Here is a 16,378-nt window from a genome sequence, read left to right as displayed (position 1 = left end):
GGTACCAGGACTAGTGCAGAAGTTTGGGGGCAATCCCAGAGACTATAATGCATTTAAGACAGAAGTGCAGTATGCGCTGGACCTGCAATACGAAGACTTTGTAGACGATGCAGGGAGGGTAGCCTTCGTGGTGGGGCATCTGGAAGGGCACGCCAGAGATTGGATCCGACCCTTGATGGCGTCGGAGAATGCTGCCTTGAAGGATTTGAGAAAAATTTTTAGCGCCATGGACCATATGTTCTCGAGTGATGTGGAGCAGAGCGTGACCCGCAAAGAACTGATGGGGTGCAAACAAGGGAACCAATCAGTGAGAGAGTACTGGTCACGATTTGCGATGCTGATTCATAGACTTGGGTGGGAACTTGGTTCTGCGCCAGTGCAAATGCTATTTGAGGAAGGCTTATCCCCTTGGGTAAAAGATGAACTCTCCCGCGCGCCCCGTCCAGAATCGATGGACCAGCTGACCAAGATGGCGTTGGCGGTGGGAGTACGCCAAGAGGTGCGCGCTCTAGAAAGGCGGGAAGGGAGAGCAGAGCGTTGGTATGACAACTGCATTCCGGACGTGCCTGAGCAACCCGCGCCGCCCGCGGAACCAATGGAGATTGGAGGAGCGCGCGCGCGCGGGGTTTCAAACTCCAGCGAGGTTCGCAAGAAGGAGGGGGAAACGACTAAGAAATGCTTTCTCTGCCAGCAGCCGGGACATTTTGCCAGAGTCTGCCCTCAGAAGAAGGCGTTGCAAGGAATGGTGGGGGCAGTTGAGGGGGAGGAGGAAAGAAATAAAGAGCAGGGAAACGGTAATGCCTGGCTGCCCGAGAGTGGGCACAGCAGCCAAGCGAGCAACCAGTAAAGGTGCCCAAACCAGACCCTCCCCGAGCGGCCATAGCCATAGAGGTGATACTAGAACTCCCTAACGGACACCCAAATAAGGTGAAAGCGTTGCTGGATTCAGGCAGCTCTTGTAACTTTTTAAGCAGGGATTTTGCACTAGAGCACCAGCTCCAAGTAGTGCCTCTAGAACACCCCCTGCAAGTAACGACCATTGATGGTAGAGAACTTCTGGGGGGGGGGAAGTGACCCACCAGATCCCCCCCATGAAAATGAGGGTTGCCAGGCACACTGAGACAATTGCCTTTCATGTAGCCACACTAGCAGGACCACCAATCATACTGGGAATGAGTTGGCTGGCATTGCATGATCCAGTGGTGGGATGGCACCAGCGGACAGTCACCTTTGGATCTGCTTACTGCGTGGAGCACTGCCATGGAGGGGAGACCCAAAGGATGGCAGTAGCAAGGGTGGCAGGGATGGCGGTAGGAGAAAAGGGGAGAATACCAGTTCAGTACGCAGACCTGGAAGAAGTCTTCAGTGAGAAGGAGGCTGATAAACTACCCCCTCACAGGCCCTTTGACTGTCAGATCAACCTACTCCCAGGGGCTCAGCTGCCTGTGGGTAAGCTGTATGCCATGTCGGACAGGGAGATGCAGGAGTTGCGGAACTTTATTGACAAGAACCTGAAGAGGGGTTTCATACGAGAATCAAGGGCGGTGGGGGGGCAGTCCAGTGTTCTTTGTGGACAAGAAGGACTCTAAAGAGCCCAGGTTGGTCGTAGACTATCGGAGGTTGAACCTGGTGTCGGAACCAGTGACATTTCCAATGCCCAGAATTGACGACATTTTGGCCAGAGTAAGGAAAGGGAAGGTCTTTACCAAGTTGGACCTTCGGGGGGCGTACAATTTGATAAGGATGAGGGAGGGGGATGAATGGAAAACCACCATGTTCACCCCTCTGGGGGCCTTTGAGTACTTAGTTATGCCCTTCGGATTACAATCAGGCTCAAGCACATTTCAAGCCTTCATGCACCACGTGCTGGGGTCCCTACTGTACAAGAATTGCGTAGCTTTCTTGGACGACGTGCTAATCTACTCGGAGAACGAAGAGCAGCATATAAAGGACGTCAGGGAAGTCCTGAAAAGGCTGCAGGAGCACCAGTTGTGGGTCAAACTGGAGAAATGCCAATTCCATGCCCGAGAGGTGGAGTTCCTGGGTTACAGGTTGTCTGACAAAGGCTTAGCCATGGACCCAGGCAAGGTGCAAGCGGTGCTAGAATGGAGGACCCCCAAGAACCGGAAGGACGTGCAGAGGTTCCTGGGGTTTGGCAACTTCTATAGGAAGTTCATCAAGAACTTCGCCCACTTAACAGCACCCATAACCGATTGTCTCAGCAGCAAGAAGAAGTTTGAGTGGACGGAAGAGGCTCAGCAGTCCTTTGAAAAGCTAAAGAGGGCGTTCGCTTCGGAAGAGCAACTCTTACACGTGGATCTGCAGAAACCGATGAGGCTGGAGACAGATGCGTCAGACAGAGCGGTGGGAGCGGTATTGCTCCAGCAGGGAAATCGGGGAGAGTGGAAGCCGTGCGCCTTTTTCTCAAGGAAGCTGAACAAGTCAGAACAAAACTACACGGTGTACGACAGGGAACTGCTGGCCATTCATGAGACTTTTCGCCGCTGGAGACATTTTCTAATAGGTGCACAGCACAAAATCCAGGTGTGCACGGATCATAAGAACCTGGAATATTGGAGGACTGCGCGAGTCCTGAACCAAAGACAGGTGCGGTGGGCACAGGAGTTTTCCAAGTTTTGTTTTGAAATTAGGTACGTGCCGGGGAGGGAAAACGTCAGAGCAGACGCTCTCTCTCGGAAACCGGAGTACTTGGAAGGAGAGGAAGTACCGGAGGTACGTCATGTCATACCCGAGGACCGGTGGGTGTGGGGGGGAGTGTTGGTAGGGAAACAAGAACTAGCCGGTTTAACGAGGGATGACCAGTACGCCCAAACCAAAATCAGGGAGATTCGAGATGCCGAAAATCAGGGGGGGTTTGAGGTTAAGGAGGGGGCTTTGTACTATAAGGGTGCGTTGTACATACCGGAAGGAGACTTGAGGAGAAGAATACTCAAACAACTGCATGACAACCCCACGGCGGGACATTTCGGTCAACACAAAACCATGTTGCTTGTCACCAGGCAATTCTGGTGGCCAAGGGTAAGGGAGGATGTGCGGGAATACGTACGGGGGTGCGAGTGCTGCCAGCGAGCTAAAGGGGAGAGGGCAGCACCCGCGGGGTTACTGGAACCCTTGCCCACACCAGAAAGACCATGGGAAGGGGTATCAATTGATTTTATGACTGATTTACCCAAGTCCAGGGGGAAAACAGCAGTCATGGTGGTAGTTGACTTGATGACCAAAATGTGCCATTTTATTGCTTGCTCGCATGCAGTGACTGCAGAGGAAACAGCTAGGCTGTTTGTAGATCACGTCTTCAGGTTGCATGGCGCCCCCTTGAGGATTTTATCTGACAGAGGCCGGCAATTTACTTCCAGATTCTGGAGGAAGCTCATGAGTCTGCTGGAAGTTGAAGTTAGTTTCTCGACGGCCAGACACCCAGAGACCAACGGACAAGCAGAAAGAGCTAATAGCATACTTCAACAGTATCTACGCTGCTACGTCAACGAAAGGGAGAACGATTGGGTGGACAAACTAGCGCTGGCTGAATTTGCATACAATAACGTGGAACATGTGTCCACGGGGATGAGTCCATTCATGGCCAATTACGGGTGTCATCCCAGGGCCTTCCCAGGGGAGGAGGGGGGAAGGTGGAGTGTACCGGCAGCCGAACAATTTGTGGAAGAAATGCAGGCTTTACACCAACAACTTAAGGTTAACCTGGAGAGGGCGAAGGAAGCGTACAAGAGGCAGGCAGACAAGCACCGCAGAGAAGGGGAAACTATAAGAGTGGGGGACCAGGTGTGGTTGTCTACCCAAGGGTTACCGTTCAAAGGGGGGTGTAAGAAACTACGGCCAAGGCGATTGGGACCTTTCGAGGTCACACAACAGGTTAATCCTGTGACCTTTAGACTCAAATTGCCCACCAACATGAAACTGCACCCGGTGTTCCACCGGTCCTTACTCTCACCGTACAGGGAAGGATCTATGGGACAAGAAAGAGAAGCACCCAGGCATCCCCAGGTAGAGGAAAGGGAACTCAGTGGTCATGCAGCTGAAATTCTCGATTCCAGGTGGAGAGGGAGGAGGGTGGAATATTTGGTGGCGTGGGAGGGGGAACCCGAATCAGAGAACACGTGGGTTCCGGCAGAAGAGATCAGGGATGAGTATCTGCAGGAGGAATTTCACCGCAGGTTTCCAAGGAAGCCTAAGCCCTTAGGGAGGTTCTGGGAGGAGCAATTTGGTGACATGGAGGATGAAGAAGAGTTTGTGGGATTTCCCACCTCAGAAGAGGAGGAAGGGGAGAGATCCGAGGAAGAGGAATCTGACTGGGGAGATTGGGCTGAGGAAAGAGAGAACAGCAGGTGGAGAGCGGTGTTGGAATCATCTGAGGAGGAGGATAGCTCTTTCCGGGGCTTCCCCGCTTCACCGTCCCCGGGACGGGAGGGGGAGGGGAGGGGCCTGGGAGGGAGGTGGATGTCAGGGAACTGACATCAGAGATCAACGGAGAGGGAAGTCGCTCCGAGGATGCAGGGGAGGGAACCAGCAAGGAGAGAGGGAGAGCTTCCGCTGGGGAAGGAAACCAAGGTGACACCAGGAAGAAAGGGGAGGCTGAGAGTACTTCGGAGGGAAGGCTCCGAGACTCTTCCAGTGAGATCAGTGGGGAGAGCGCAGGACCTCCGCTTGGCACGCCTACTCTGCGCAGAAGGCTTCCGCGCAGAGAAGCTAGGCGGAGACTGGCTGTCAAGGAATTTTTATGTTCGAAGAAGTTCAGGAAACGCCCACTGACGGATTCTGCCAGTGATTAAGACAGTCGCGTTGCAAGGCGCTGTCAAACCAGGGAAAGTTTGAGCTACATAACCTGCTTGGAGCAGTTTGGAGTTTTACGCATGAGCAACACCAATTCCCATTACAGTGGCGAAAGTATCGGAGCCTCAACTTCAGGATCTGTCCTTCCAGTGAGCACTCAGGGCTGATTTCTTCAGAATGGATAGGTTTGATCTTTTTGCAGTCCATGGGACTCTCTTAACTCTAATCAACTTATTTTAAAGAGCAAGTGGACCAATTCTTTACCCCAAACAAGTGCATTTAATGGGATGGAGGGGATCCAGGTCACTGTGCATTTTATTACTGTACCACAAGGGAAACTGTGGACAGACATTTGTCCCCTTTTCAAAAAAGTTCATGCTATCAGGGAAACTGCCTTGGCTTCCAGAAGCCTAATCCAATTTCGGTGCTGTAACCTGATGGGACCCGTTTCCCCACATCCAGGGTTGAGAAATTGAGGCTGGCACAGATTAGGAGGGACGTGTCCTTGGAGTTATTGGAAGGGGGAAGAGATTTAATTGCTTTTCAACACTGTGCTTTACATTATGGTATAGCATAATTAGAATTCTAGCAATTTATGACACTGTCCTGAATCCATTGTTCCTGGTGCTGTCAAAGTGCTCCTTGCAATCCTCTATAAATTCCTCCAACTAAGCCTCTTCATGCATCAGTTCCTTGCTTGGCCCAGTGCTGTTCTCGAACTCTTTCCTGCCTTTTCTGCTCTCTAGAATGATGAAGACACTCCTGATCTCCTGCCTCCTCTTGGCCCTGCTTCCTCCAGGTGAGCAGAACCACATCCGCTGTGCTGTTCGTCATGTTTCCAGGAAGGAACGAAGCGGGGGGGGGTGGTCAGCCATTAAAGCAGGATGAGGAAGGAACCAGGACTTGTGGTTCCTTTGAAAGGGAGAGGAATAAAGCACAAGGCCAGATTACAAAGGATCCTCAATGATATATTGTTTTGTTCCCAATATTCAATTTTTATTTAACCAAATGCGAACAGAGAGCTGTGGCATCCCCAAGTACATTGAGGGAGCGAGAAAGGCAGTAATTCTCTCTTCGATGAACCAGAATTCTAGCTCATATTTAAAGCAAAGAGTAAGTTTCTTGCATTTGTAGAAATTTATGATAGGAGACAATGTATAGGCACTATTCTTCTCATATTTTGGAGCGGAATTACCCTGCCCCCCCATGCAAACTTTAAGTTTCCTGGTGTTAAATGCCATCCCAATCTCTCAGGGGAGTCAGGTCACAGGAGTACCAGATGTGCTTACCAGAGTCTGTCATGTTTGCTGGTGCTGATGGGAGTTGTAGTACAACAACTTCGGGAGGGTTAAAGGTTTCCCCACACCTTCTCTACTGGTCCTCTCCCTCAGCCTGCATGAGCCATCTGGGACAATCATTCTCTGGTCTATGCAAGGCCCACCCCCATTCAGAGTTTAAGAACTACAGAAGGAACATATATAGAAAGCATTATGTAGCTGAACAATGATCCATCTAGTCTACCCTCTTGTTCTTGCCATGGGTCCTATGGGAAGCCTGTAAGAAAGATCTGAGTGCAACAGCTCACTTTCTGTGGTTTCCAGTAACTAGTATTCAGACAAATAGTGCCTACAATATTGCAGGGGAAAAAATATCAATTGAGGATGGTAACCATGTATGTATCTAGTCTGCTGTTAAAGCTATCCAAGTCAGTGGCCTTGGCTGCCTCTCGTAAGATGAAGTTTGTAGCAGAAAGTGTTGTCTTCATGTACCTTGACGCAGACCTATTCTTCCTACACAGTTACTAAAGTTTTCTAAACCCATTTTTCCCCTGTCTGCAGTGGCATCTCTGATATGTGAGTCTTGTTTCGGTCAAGGAAAAGATTGCAGAAATGCCACCACTGTGGAGTGTGACGGTTCCAGTGACCAGTCCTGCTTGTCTGCCAGTGGAAAAGGCAAACTGTGTAAGTGAGAAGAGCTTTCAACCTCTTTGATCACCAAAACGTAGGTTCTGCATTGCCTGTAGGAGCAGAGAAGAAATTCAAGTCAGTTCATATTTAAAGGTGCATTTACTCAATTGGCAGAGCAAAACAAAGTCATCCTTCAGAATCTGTCCTTCTCCCATTTTTGCAATTCAGTTGTCCAGCCATGTAATCAATAGACAAATGCACATACTAGGGTAAAGTTGCATACAATAACCTACAACAGCTTTTGTAGTTGGAGTCAGTCTGTCAGGTTCCCATCTCCCAGGCCAAGTGAAAAATGACCTGCAAGTGTCTGCCAGGATTCACAGCCAATATAGTCAACAAACATCCTGCCCCCCCCAAGGGGGAAACCATGACTACTTAAATCAGTATGACCCTGCAGATAGGGCCTAAGAGTAAAAATTACATTCACACTAAATGTTGATGGGGATGAGGAGTTTGAAACTGATATGAAAATGTGGAGAAATGAATTTAAAATAAGAAACCAAGAGAAACTGACACTGACATATTGCCCCTTCCTAATTGCCTGTGGTACATGCTCCCTTTATGAGCTCCAGCATCGACTCTCATTGGTCCAGTTACAGGGTGGATTTGAGCCGGCGCCATCCGCAGACACCTCCAGGTCACGTGACCAGCGTGACGAAGCTGCAGCTGGCGAGCCAGCACCAGTACAGCACATGGAAATGCCATTTACCTTCCCGCTATAAAGCGGTACCTATTTATCTACTTGCACTTAAGAGTGCTTTCGAACTGCTAGGTGGGCAGGAGCTGGGACCGAACGACGGGAGCTCACCCCGCCGCGGGGATTCGAACCGCCGACCATACGATCGGCAAGTCCTAGGCACTGAGGTTTTACCCACAGCGCCATCCGCGTCCCTGGATGGAGTTATAGCACACAAGAAAAACTTAAAACAAATCCTTATTTCCTGATGAGGATAGCCTTTGGACTATAATGTAACTTAAATAGGTTCTCCAAACAGCCAAAGGTTCTCCATTCCTGACTCACATTCAACAAATAGATAAAACTGGAGAAATCTCTTTCTGCTCCAAGCAGGGCCTGCTCAACACAATTGGGTGATTTATTGATATATCATCCTAGGACCGGTATGAGGGGCAGACCGTGATGACAGCTTCACTCAGCAGTAAATCGGTGGGGAAACCTCGCCTATCCTGAGTCCCTCTGCCTCCAGCAACCAGCACACTGAGGGAAAACTAAACAAGCTGCAGCCTGGAGCTGGAGGCAGAGGGACTCAGGAGGGGTGGCAGTTTCATGAAAGATATATCGCTGAGTGAAATCACCATCGTGGTCTGTCTCTCATACCGGCAGTGGGAGAAACAAGCTGCATGACGAAGCTTATAAAGATTATTCCTCCCTCTCTCCTTAAACTGCTTGGGTTAAGAGCACACCGCTGCCCTCACCTCAGCCAAGCAATTTTGCGGAAACCCCAAATGAGCCAGTAGTGGGGCAGGGGCTCAGTTAAAGTGCTCCTCCTCCCCAGCTGCCAGAGCCTGGGTGGAGTGCAGGCTCCGGCCAGAGACAGCCTTGGCTGCCACCTGCCTGCTTTTTCAGCACAGGAGGAAAGACGGAAGCCACTCTGCCAGTCGAAGGCAGCCAGGCAGTGCAGGCAGCCCTGCAAGGCACAGGTAGGGTGGCTTTGCAGCCTGCGCTTTGCGAATGCCTACCCCACAAGGAAAGAGGCAGTGTGCCTGAATGGGCACCAGCGAGGCGGAGGGAGCCTCAGAAAGGAGCTCCGAGGTGATATTTGATGCGGGTGGCGCTGTGGGTTAAGCCACAGAGCCTAGGACTTGCCGATCAGAATGTCAGTGGTTCGAATCCCCGTAACGGGGTGAGCTCCCGTTGCTCAGTCCCTTCTCCTGCCAACCTGGCAGTTCGAAAGCACGTCAAAGTGCAAGTAGATAAATAGGTACCGCTCTGGCGTTAAGGTAAACGGCGTTTCTGTGCGCTACTGTAGTTCGCCAGAAGTGGCTTAGTCATGGTGGCACATGACCCGGAAGCTGTACGCCGCCGCCCTCGGCCAATAAAGCGAGATGAGCGTCGCAACCCCAGAGTCGGTCACAACTGGACCTAATGGTTAGGGGTCCCTTTACCTTTTCAACTTGTGATGGGGGAAATCTGAAACCAGCGAGACGAACTGTTTGAAAAGGACTGGAGTAGATTTGTACAATATATGAATAGACATTGCAAACATTTTAAAACATTTGCAGGATTGATTTAAAATATTTTGTTAGGTTATGATTTGATACCTGTTTATAAATATTAGAAGTAAGTCTTTTAAGTATGGAGATAAAGTAAATAGGGTGATTTAGAAATGCGACATAAAAGTGATTGCATATGGAAGTCAGGGAGGGGGATGGGAGGAAGTCAATGCTCAATTTGAGCAAACATATATGTGATGAAGAATTTTTATTTGGCTGTTATAAAGAGAAAAAGAAATTTTAATAAACATTATATTAAAAAAGAAAAAGGAAAGAGCTCCAAGGTCCCTGTCATGAACAACAGGGACATGGGGTGGCTCAAATGGGGGAGAGGAACTGACGAGGAGGTGGCAGATATTGCCTCCAAGGATCACACCACAGCTTCAAAGGCAGCAGCATCAGGCAATGCTTTTCTTGGTGGTCAGATCCCCTGCCCCTCTGGATCCTGCCACATAAGGTGACCATCAATCCTTGCCTCATGGTTGGACCAGCCCTATCTCCAGGTCTAGTTATTTCGTATTCCAATTCTTTCTTTTATAGCACTTTTGGGGACAAGAGTGGTTGTCAAGTCCTGCATCGATACAGAGTTGTGTGATGCAGACTATGCCAGTGTCTCCATAAGCTCATCACTGGGCACCCTGATCAAGGTCTCCTGCTGCAAGACAGATATGTGCAACAGCGGACCTCCCGAAAGTAAGTATCATCATCAGGAAAGCTGGTCTCACAAAACTCAAGTAATGAGAGAGGTCAAAGAATGACAAACAAGTTTTTGGCAGTATCCTGATGTCAGGGACTGGCTAGACAAGGAGGAGTGGTGGCAGCCAGTCGCTCCAGGAGGTGCCTGAGGGTGACACTAGGAAAGATGATTTCAAACCTGATTCAGACTGGTGGGACAGGGAGGAGCCACTGACAGAGGGAACCAGAAGGGAAGCATTGGAGCCATAGTATGGGGGTGGCGGGAACTAATAGAACAAAACCCAAAATCCCAATAAGAAGATTACCTGAACAACATACAGCATCTATTAGCAAAAATTACAAGGGAGCATCACAGTTTTACCTTAGTGCTAGAAACACCCCTCCCATAATGTTACTCACAGTTCCTCTCCTGCAGCGGCTTCTGGTATTTACATCCTATGCTTTCCTCCAAAACGCTTGAGCTCCTGCTCACCTTTTTAGCCTCAAAATATCCAGTGAAATAGGTTAAGCTGAGAGATGGTTCCTGGCCCCAGGCCACTCAGCAAGTGTCATGGCTACAGTGGAATTTGAACCCTGGTCTCCTAGATTCTAGTCCAACCCTCTAACCACTACACTTCACTGGTTCCTTGGTTTCCCAGAGTTCTAGCCCCCAAACCTAGAGTGACCCATTGTCTTTGATGCATTTGCATTTGTAGAGATATTTTTAGTGGGACAGGCCTCTTTCCTTCTTGTATGGGAAGGAACTGATTTCTTTTAGGTTTGCATTCAGGGAATTAATATCTTCAGGTTAAAGCAAATGCTAAGTAAGATATAGTCGATGCAATGGGCTCCAGTGCCACCTAATTACTAAGTTATAGAGGAACACTATCTACACAAAGGGGAGATCCAGGTGGTGCAAAGAATAAAAAGTTTAAAAAATTACATTTGTTGCTCCACTCACTTTCACAACAGGCCCTGCCACTGGCATGCGGCCTTGAGAAGCTTGCCTAGAAGGAAATGTGGCCCTCAATGAAAACAGTTAATATGAAGGTTCAGTCTGTAAGCCCCGGCTAGGCAACTGGCATACACCAGCTGCTGACGCAGGCCTGTATCACCATCCTTTTCAAACTAGAGACAGAAGCTAGAGTTGGGATTTGAACCAAGAACCCCAAAGCTGGAAGCTGCGCTGAGCTGGAGCCTGGCTTAGTGAGCTACCATGAATTGCATCCTGAGACCCTCAGGTGCAGAGGAAGATAGGAATAACAGCACACCAGTCCTGCTCTTTGCTTGGTATCCAATAGTTTGTTCACAGGCTACAATAATGAATGTTTTTAGCTTGATCCAGTGTTCCTCGATCTTATCAGGGAATTCTGAAAGCAGATGGTCCTTAAGAGTCATTTGGAAGCAATCCCACTTAATGGGATCTTGAAGGGCTTGAGCGCTCATTTTGCGCCTTGGTTTCCTTCCTTGAAGCCGGCGTTGAGGTAAAATTTGATAGCCATTGTCAGGGAACTGCCATCAGTGCCGGAGGGAGAGAGCAAGCTCCAGAGGGATTCCAGAGAGCGTCCCGGGATGGGGAGAGGTAGCCCAGCTTCTGGGGAAGAGAATCAGCGTAGCACCAGTGGAGAAGGGGGGCAGATGGGGGAATGGCGAGGCGGTCCCATGACTCCTTGCCAGGGACCAGCGGGGAGAGTAAGGGTCCTCCGTTGCCTACGCCCTCCTTGCGCAGAAGGCTTCCGCGCAGGGAGAGTAGGAGGAGACTAGGCGTCAAAGAGCTTCTTTGCTGGAAGAAGTTTAAGAAACGCCCACTGACGGATTCTGCCAGCGATTGAGACAGCCACAGGTGAGTGGCTGTCCAGACAGAAAAGGTTCACTCAGGCAACCCAGCCAGGTGTTGGCACCGGCTTATGCACGAGCAACCCCTAGAACCATTACAGCCATCGTGGAGCGTATTAGTCGGTGATCTGTCCAGCAGTTGTTGGCACTCGTCATCGCTCTGGTAAGGAGCACATCACGGCGATCTTTAGCACAGACAATGACATAGTCCAAGAGGTGCCAGTGGCTTGATCAAGGATGCCACCATGAAGTTTTAAATTTATTTTTCTGTCAAAGGAGTGTGTTGGTAATAACAAGGTTGTGCGCTGCACATATTGTCAAATTTAAAATCACCCAGGAGGAAGAGTTTATTTTCCTTAGGCGTTTCTGATAGGACTGTATCCACTGAGAGTAAAATTTTTCTTTAATGCCTTCATTGGCATCCAGTGTTGGTGCATAAGCACTTATAATAGCAGCCTGTTGGTTTTTGGTGAGCTTTATTTGGGGGGTTGAGAGTCACTCATTATTACTGTTAGAGACTTCTGACAGGAGCTTCACAAGATCATTTTTGATAGCTTGCAAACCCACTCACCACGACAAGGTGATGTTCCAGTGAGTGAGAAGGCAGTATGATACCGCGGGATTGGCCAGGCCTTCTACAAACATCTGCAAAATGGGCTCCTGTCTTCGCCAACAGAACAGGGCTTTCTAAGAGGATATTTGCATTATTTAACAACATAGAATAGTAAAAGAGAAACTGCAGATAGAACAAAACCAAAAACCATGTATCAATAACAAGATTACTTGAATAGCATGCAGCATTCATGAGCAAATATTACAAGGAAGCTTCACAGTTCTACCTTAGTCCTGGAAACATTCCTCACATGATGTTACTCACAGTCCCTCTCCAGCAGCAGCTTCTGATATTTACAACCCTACTCTTTCCTTCAAAGAGCCCTCATGCTCTCCATTTTAGCCTCAAACACCCATGTAAAATAAGTCAGGCTAAGGGGCAGTATCTGGCCCCAGGTCACCCAGCAAGTGTTGTGGCTCAAGTACAGATTTGACCTCTGGTGTCCTCCCACCCTTGTTCCTGATGTAGATGTTCACATTCCCTTGTTCCTGATGTAGATCTTCACTCACCCTCCTTCCTTGGTGGGAGGAGGCACCATTTTATGGTTCGCCTTAGCATTCCCAACACCCTAGTGTAAGCTTTTATTGTAAACTCTATAACAACACTAGGACAAAGAATTCTGGGAGTGGTAGTTTCTTAAGGGTGCTGAGGGTTAATTGGAAAACCCCTATTCCCCTCACAGAGCTATGGATTAGCAAACAAACCCTACACAATAGCTCTTATTAGCTGGCATTTTTTCTTAGGTGAAATCATGATTTTACCAAAACTAAGCACCTGTTTTCCCAGAAGTGTTTTTTAAGGATAAAACTACTAACAGCTTTCTTTCTCTTTCCCGCTCTAAGGAAGAGGGCCATTTTGTAGAATTTTATCATCGTTTGTGTGCATCTGTGGCTACCATTTTGTCTCTCAGAATGCCCCCCAATGCTGCTCAGTGCTAAGCCCAATTGCTTAAAGTGGTATCCCTGTGCTTGAAATGTGTGCTGTGAAAGTGGCCCCTGTCAGAAATCTCTTGCACCATGCCTTAATGTACCCACGGATGAATGGAGCATGGCTGAAGCACTCCACTTGCAGAAGTGCTAGAAGGTGGTACGCATCCATCTTGGAAGGGGAAGCACAATTCCCACCCATCACGTACAGCAAGTTGTGGTTTGCATCTGCAAAACAAATACATTGACTAATTGCAATGTTGGTGTGGTGTGGTGATTGTTTTCCAGTGCCTGAGACTGAGACAAGGGAGCCCAATGGGCTGCAGTGCCCGAGTTGCATCGCCATCTTTTCAGACAAGTGTCAGGCCAAGAAGAACGTCAGCTGCATAAATGAGGAGGACCAATGTTTCCACATTGGGGCTCGCGTGAACTTTGGTGAGTCTTGCATGATGGAGTGTAGCTAGTGTCCCATCTGTACTACACATTTAAAGCATAGATTTTGTTAAATAAAAATACACTACAGTGTGGTGTAGTGGTTAAGAGCGGTAGTCTCGTAATCTGGGGAACCGGGTTCGCGTCTCCGCTCCTCCACATGCAGCTGCTGGGTGACCTTGGGCTAGTCACACTTCTCTGAAGTCTCTCAGCCCCACTCACCTCACAGAGTGTTTGTTGTGGGGGAGGAAGGGAAAGGAGAATGTTAGCCGCTTTGAGACTCCTTAAAGGGAGTGAAAGGCGGGATATCAAATCCAAACAACAACTCTTCTTTTTCTTCTTCTTCTTCTTCTTCTTCTTCTTCTTCTTCTTCTTCTTCTTCTTCTTCTTCAAAACATCTTTAAATTTGCACTTTAAATTGGAGGGGGAGGGGTAGGATGGAGACCCACAGGCCCAGGGGCCAAAGGCATTCCTCTAGGACTCTCTCTCTCTATCTGGCCTTTGGGATCCACCTTAGCCACACCTCCTCTCCCTAGGCCACACCCCTCACAAGCCCCACTTCATAGCCTACCTGTATGCTTTGGCCTGGCTTGATTGTTGCCCCTGAATCTTGGTTACCTGGAGGAGGACAGAGAGGGGGGTTTGAATGTATCTAGAAAATAGCCTGCCGTGTAAAGGTTAATTTTACATATGTTTCCATTGGCATGTGGACCTCCCAGAAGGTCACCCAGACTGGAAAAAGGCTCTTGGTCTGAGAAAAGTTGCCCACCCTTCTGTTTGAGGGAGTGGGTTTTGCATTCCAAAAATATATGTGTGTGTTTTTCCCAACAGGGGGAAGCACGTTCCCGGGCGCTCTCCGAGGCTGTGGAACAGCTAGTTTGTGTGACTACACTCAGGGGTTGATGGAGACTGATTTTGAATCATTAGGACTTGAGATCACTCAATTAGAGTGCACTGACGCAATGGGTGATGATGCCACAGAAGACACCACCGTTTCGCCTAGGGGTTGAAGAAGGGGTGGTCTCAGCCTGAGGGCTCCCAGGCTTTCTTTCTAGAAGTCTAGAAGCTCCTCCTCAAAGACAGGCTGTATTTGACTTCCATGCGCAAATGAGGTCATTGAATCATGTCCAAAATAAATATATATGGCAAATCATGTGTGTTTTATCATTTTACCAAAAGGAACATTTGTTGGGGAAAATAATAGTGCTTGGAGATGGCAGATAGCTTTGGCAGCGGGCAGGGATGACTTTCAGGTCCAATTTGAATCAATAATTAGCTGACTTTGGGTGGTGCATCCCATTTCTCCACTTAAGGTAAAATGGGGAGAAAAAAGAAATGGAAGGAAGATAAAGTCCCTACCTGAGAAGAATGGCAGACTTTGGGCTGCCTTGCTGTCAAGAGTGGTCTATCCCATTTCGCCACTAGAGGTAAAATGGGGAGTGCCACAGCAGATGTGCTGCGCAGCCCCCAACAAAGCTAATACTTCAGGAATTTCTTTAAGAATCAATCAATGAGTACAGCATATTTTCTTCTGCAAAACCATGTAAATAATCTAAGGTATTTACTTTAAAGTTTGTTGTGGCCTGCCCTCTTGTACAAATTCAGATACTTCTTAAAGTGTCGTTTTGAAATTCCTGGGGGAGATTAATCAATCACAGTCCTATACTGGGACACATTTCAGTCATGTAACAGCTCAGACTGAATGTTGAGGCAGACAGTTTGGCCTCACAGTTAAAGAGAGCCAGGAAGCTTTGCGTCCATTTTTTAGGGGGACTCGGGGGTTTCTTCTGGTTCCACGAAAGATTGAGTTAACTCTTTCTTAGTAAAAACACAATTTTCACAGAGTGTCAGGCCTCATGAGCACAACAGCTCATTTCCTGTGGGTCTTACTCCATGAAATCAGTTGCCAAGACGAAAGATCCCCAAACACCTCACATCTGCCTAAGTCTCCTCTCCAGGGCTTTTTCCATGACTGAGACTGTGTGCAGCTGATCTCTCCTCTGCCCTTTTCATGCCCCTCCTGGGATTTTTTTTTGGGGGGGAGGGGGGAGAAGGGGAGTAGCCTCTTGCAGGAGGAGGAGGAGACACCTGTGACCAGAGGCACCAACCTGAGCCCCAGAATGTGGGTGCCCACCACACACAAGCACAACATGATGGTATGACATCACGTCAGGCCATCACCTGCTGCCCTTCAAGTAGAGATGTGTATTGATGCTCGGAAAAGTTGTATTTATTAGATATTATCCTCCCTTCCTCATGTTTGTAAGTTCAGCAGAGTATATCCCCTTGCTGCTTAAAAAGTCTTTCCTCCCCCCCCCCCTTAAAACAATAATCACACAGATTCTTGCTTGCAAAAGGTAAAGATTACATATACTCATTCAGAATACTTGTTGAAGAGTAACAGATACAGCAGCTTTGTCCAGAGGGGCTTAAAACAGTGATCCAGTTACAAAGTCAAGATGATGGTGGAGTCTGAGCTTTGGACCTCAGACAAGCACATATTTCTACATTGCTGGAAGAATGATGATGAGAGAGCAAAGTGCCCAAACCCTCAACAAAATGGGGCACAGTGGGTGAAATATACTCGGAATGTGGATTTCATGCTCTTTATTCAGCTTTATTTACACAATGGGCCCTACATGATTGGCTAATTCAGGGATTCACCTGTAGGCCTATCAGGTTGTGGATTCACTACCACCTGGAGCTGGATTGGGTGGCTCCTGTGGACCAATCAGACTGCTGCATTCTGAATCCTATTGTTCTAGGACCAATCAGACTGCTTTGGGTCCTATTCAACTCAGTACATAACACCCCTCCCCTCTAAGTTCCAGTCCTGCCCGGGAGGTTGCATTCATAGTCCTCAATGTATGCTAGCCACCTATGTATGC

General features: G+C 48.5%; 1 protein-coding gene across 1 annotated transcript; it reads left to right on the top strand.

Moving 5' to 3' along the window:
- Positions 1 to 5,556: 5,556 nt before the first annotated feature.
- On the top strand, positions 5,557 to 14,643 carry LOC128420372 (phospholipase A2 inhibitor NAI-like). Its single transcript, XM_053401972.1, has 5 exons — positions 5,557 to 5,608; positions 6,648 to 6,770; positions 9,549 to 9,701; positions 13,347 to 13,493; positions 14,322 to 14,643. Exons 1-5 carry the CDS (start codon positions 5,557 to 5,559, stop codon positions 14,498 to 14,500), a joined length of 654 nt encoding a protein of 217 aa, XP_053257947.1. The 3' UTR covers positions 14,501 to 14,643.
- Positions 14,644 to 16,378: the final 1,735 nt, after the last annotated feature.

Source organism: Podarcis raffonei, chromosome 8, assembly GCF_027172205.1.
Source record: "Podarcis raffonei isolate rPodRaf1 chromosome 8, rPodRaf1.pri, whole genome shotgun sequence".
Lineage (NCBI taxonomy): Eukaryota > Metazoa > Chordata > Lepidosauria > Squamata > Lacertidae > Podarcis > Podarcis raffonei.
Note: the sequence above shows the minus strand (reverse complement) of the source record. Positions and strands in the feature narration are given on the sequence as shown.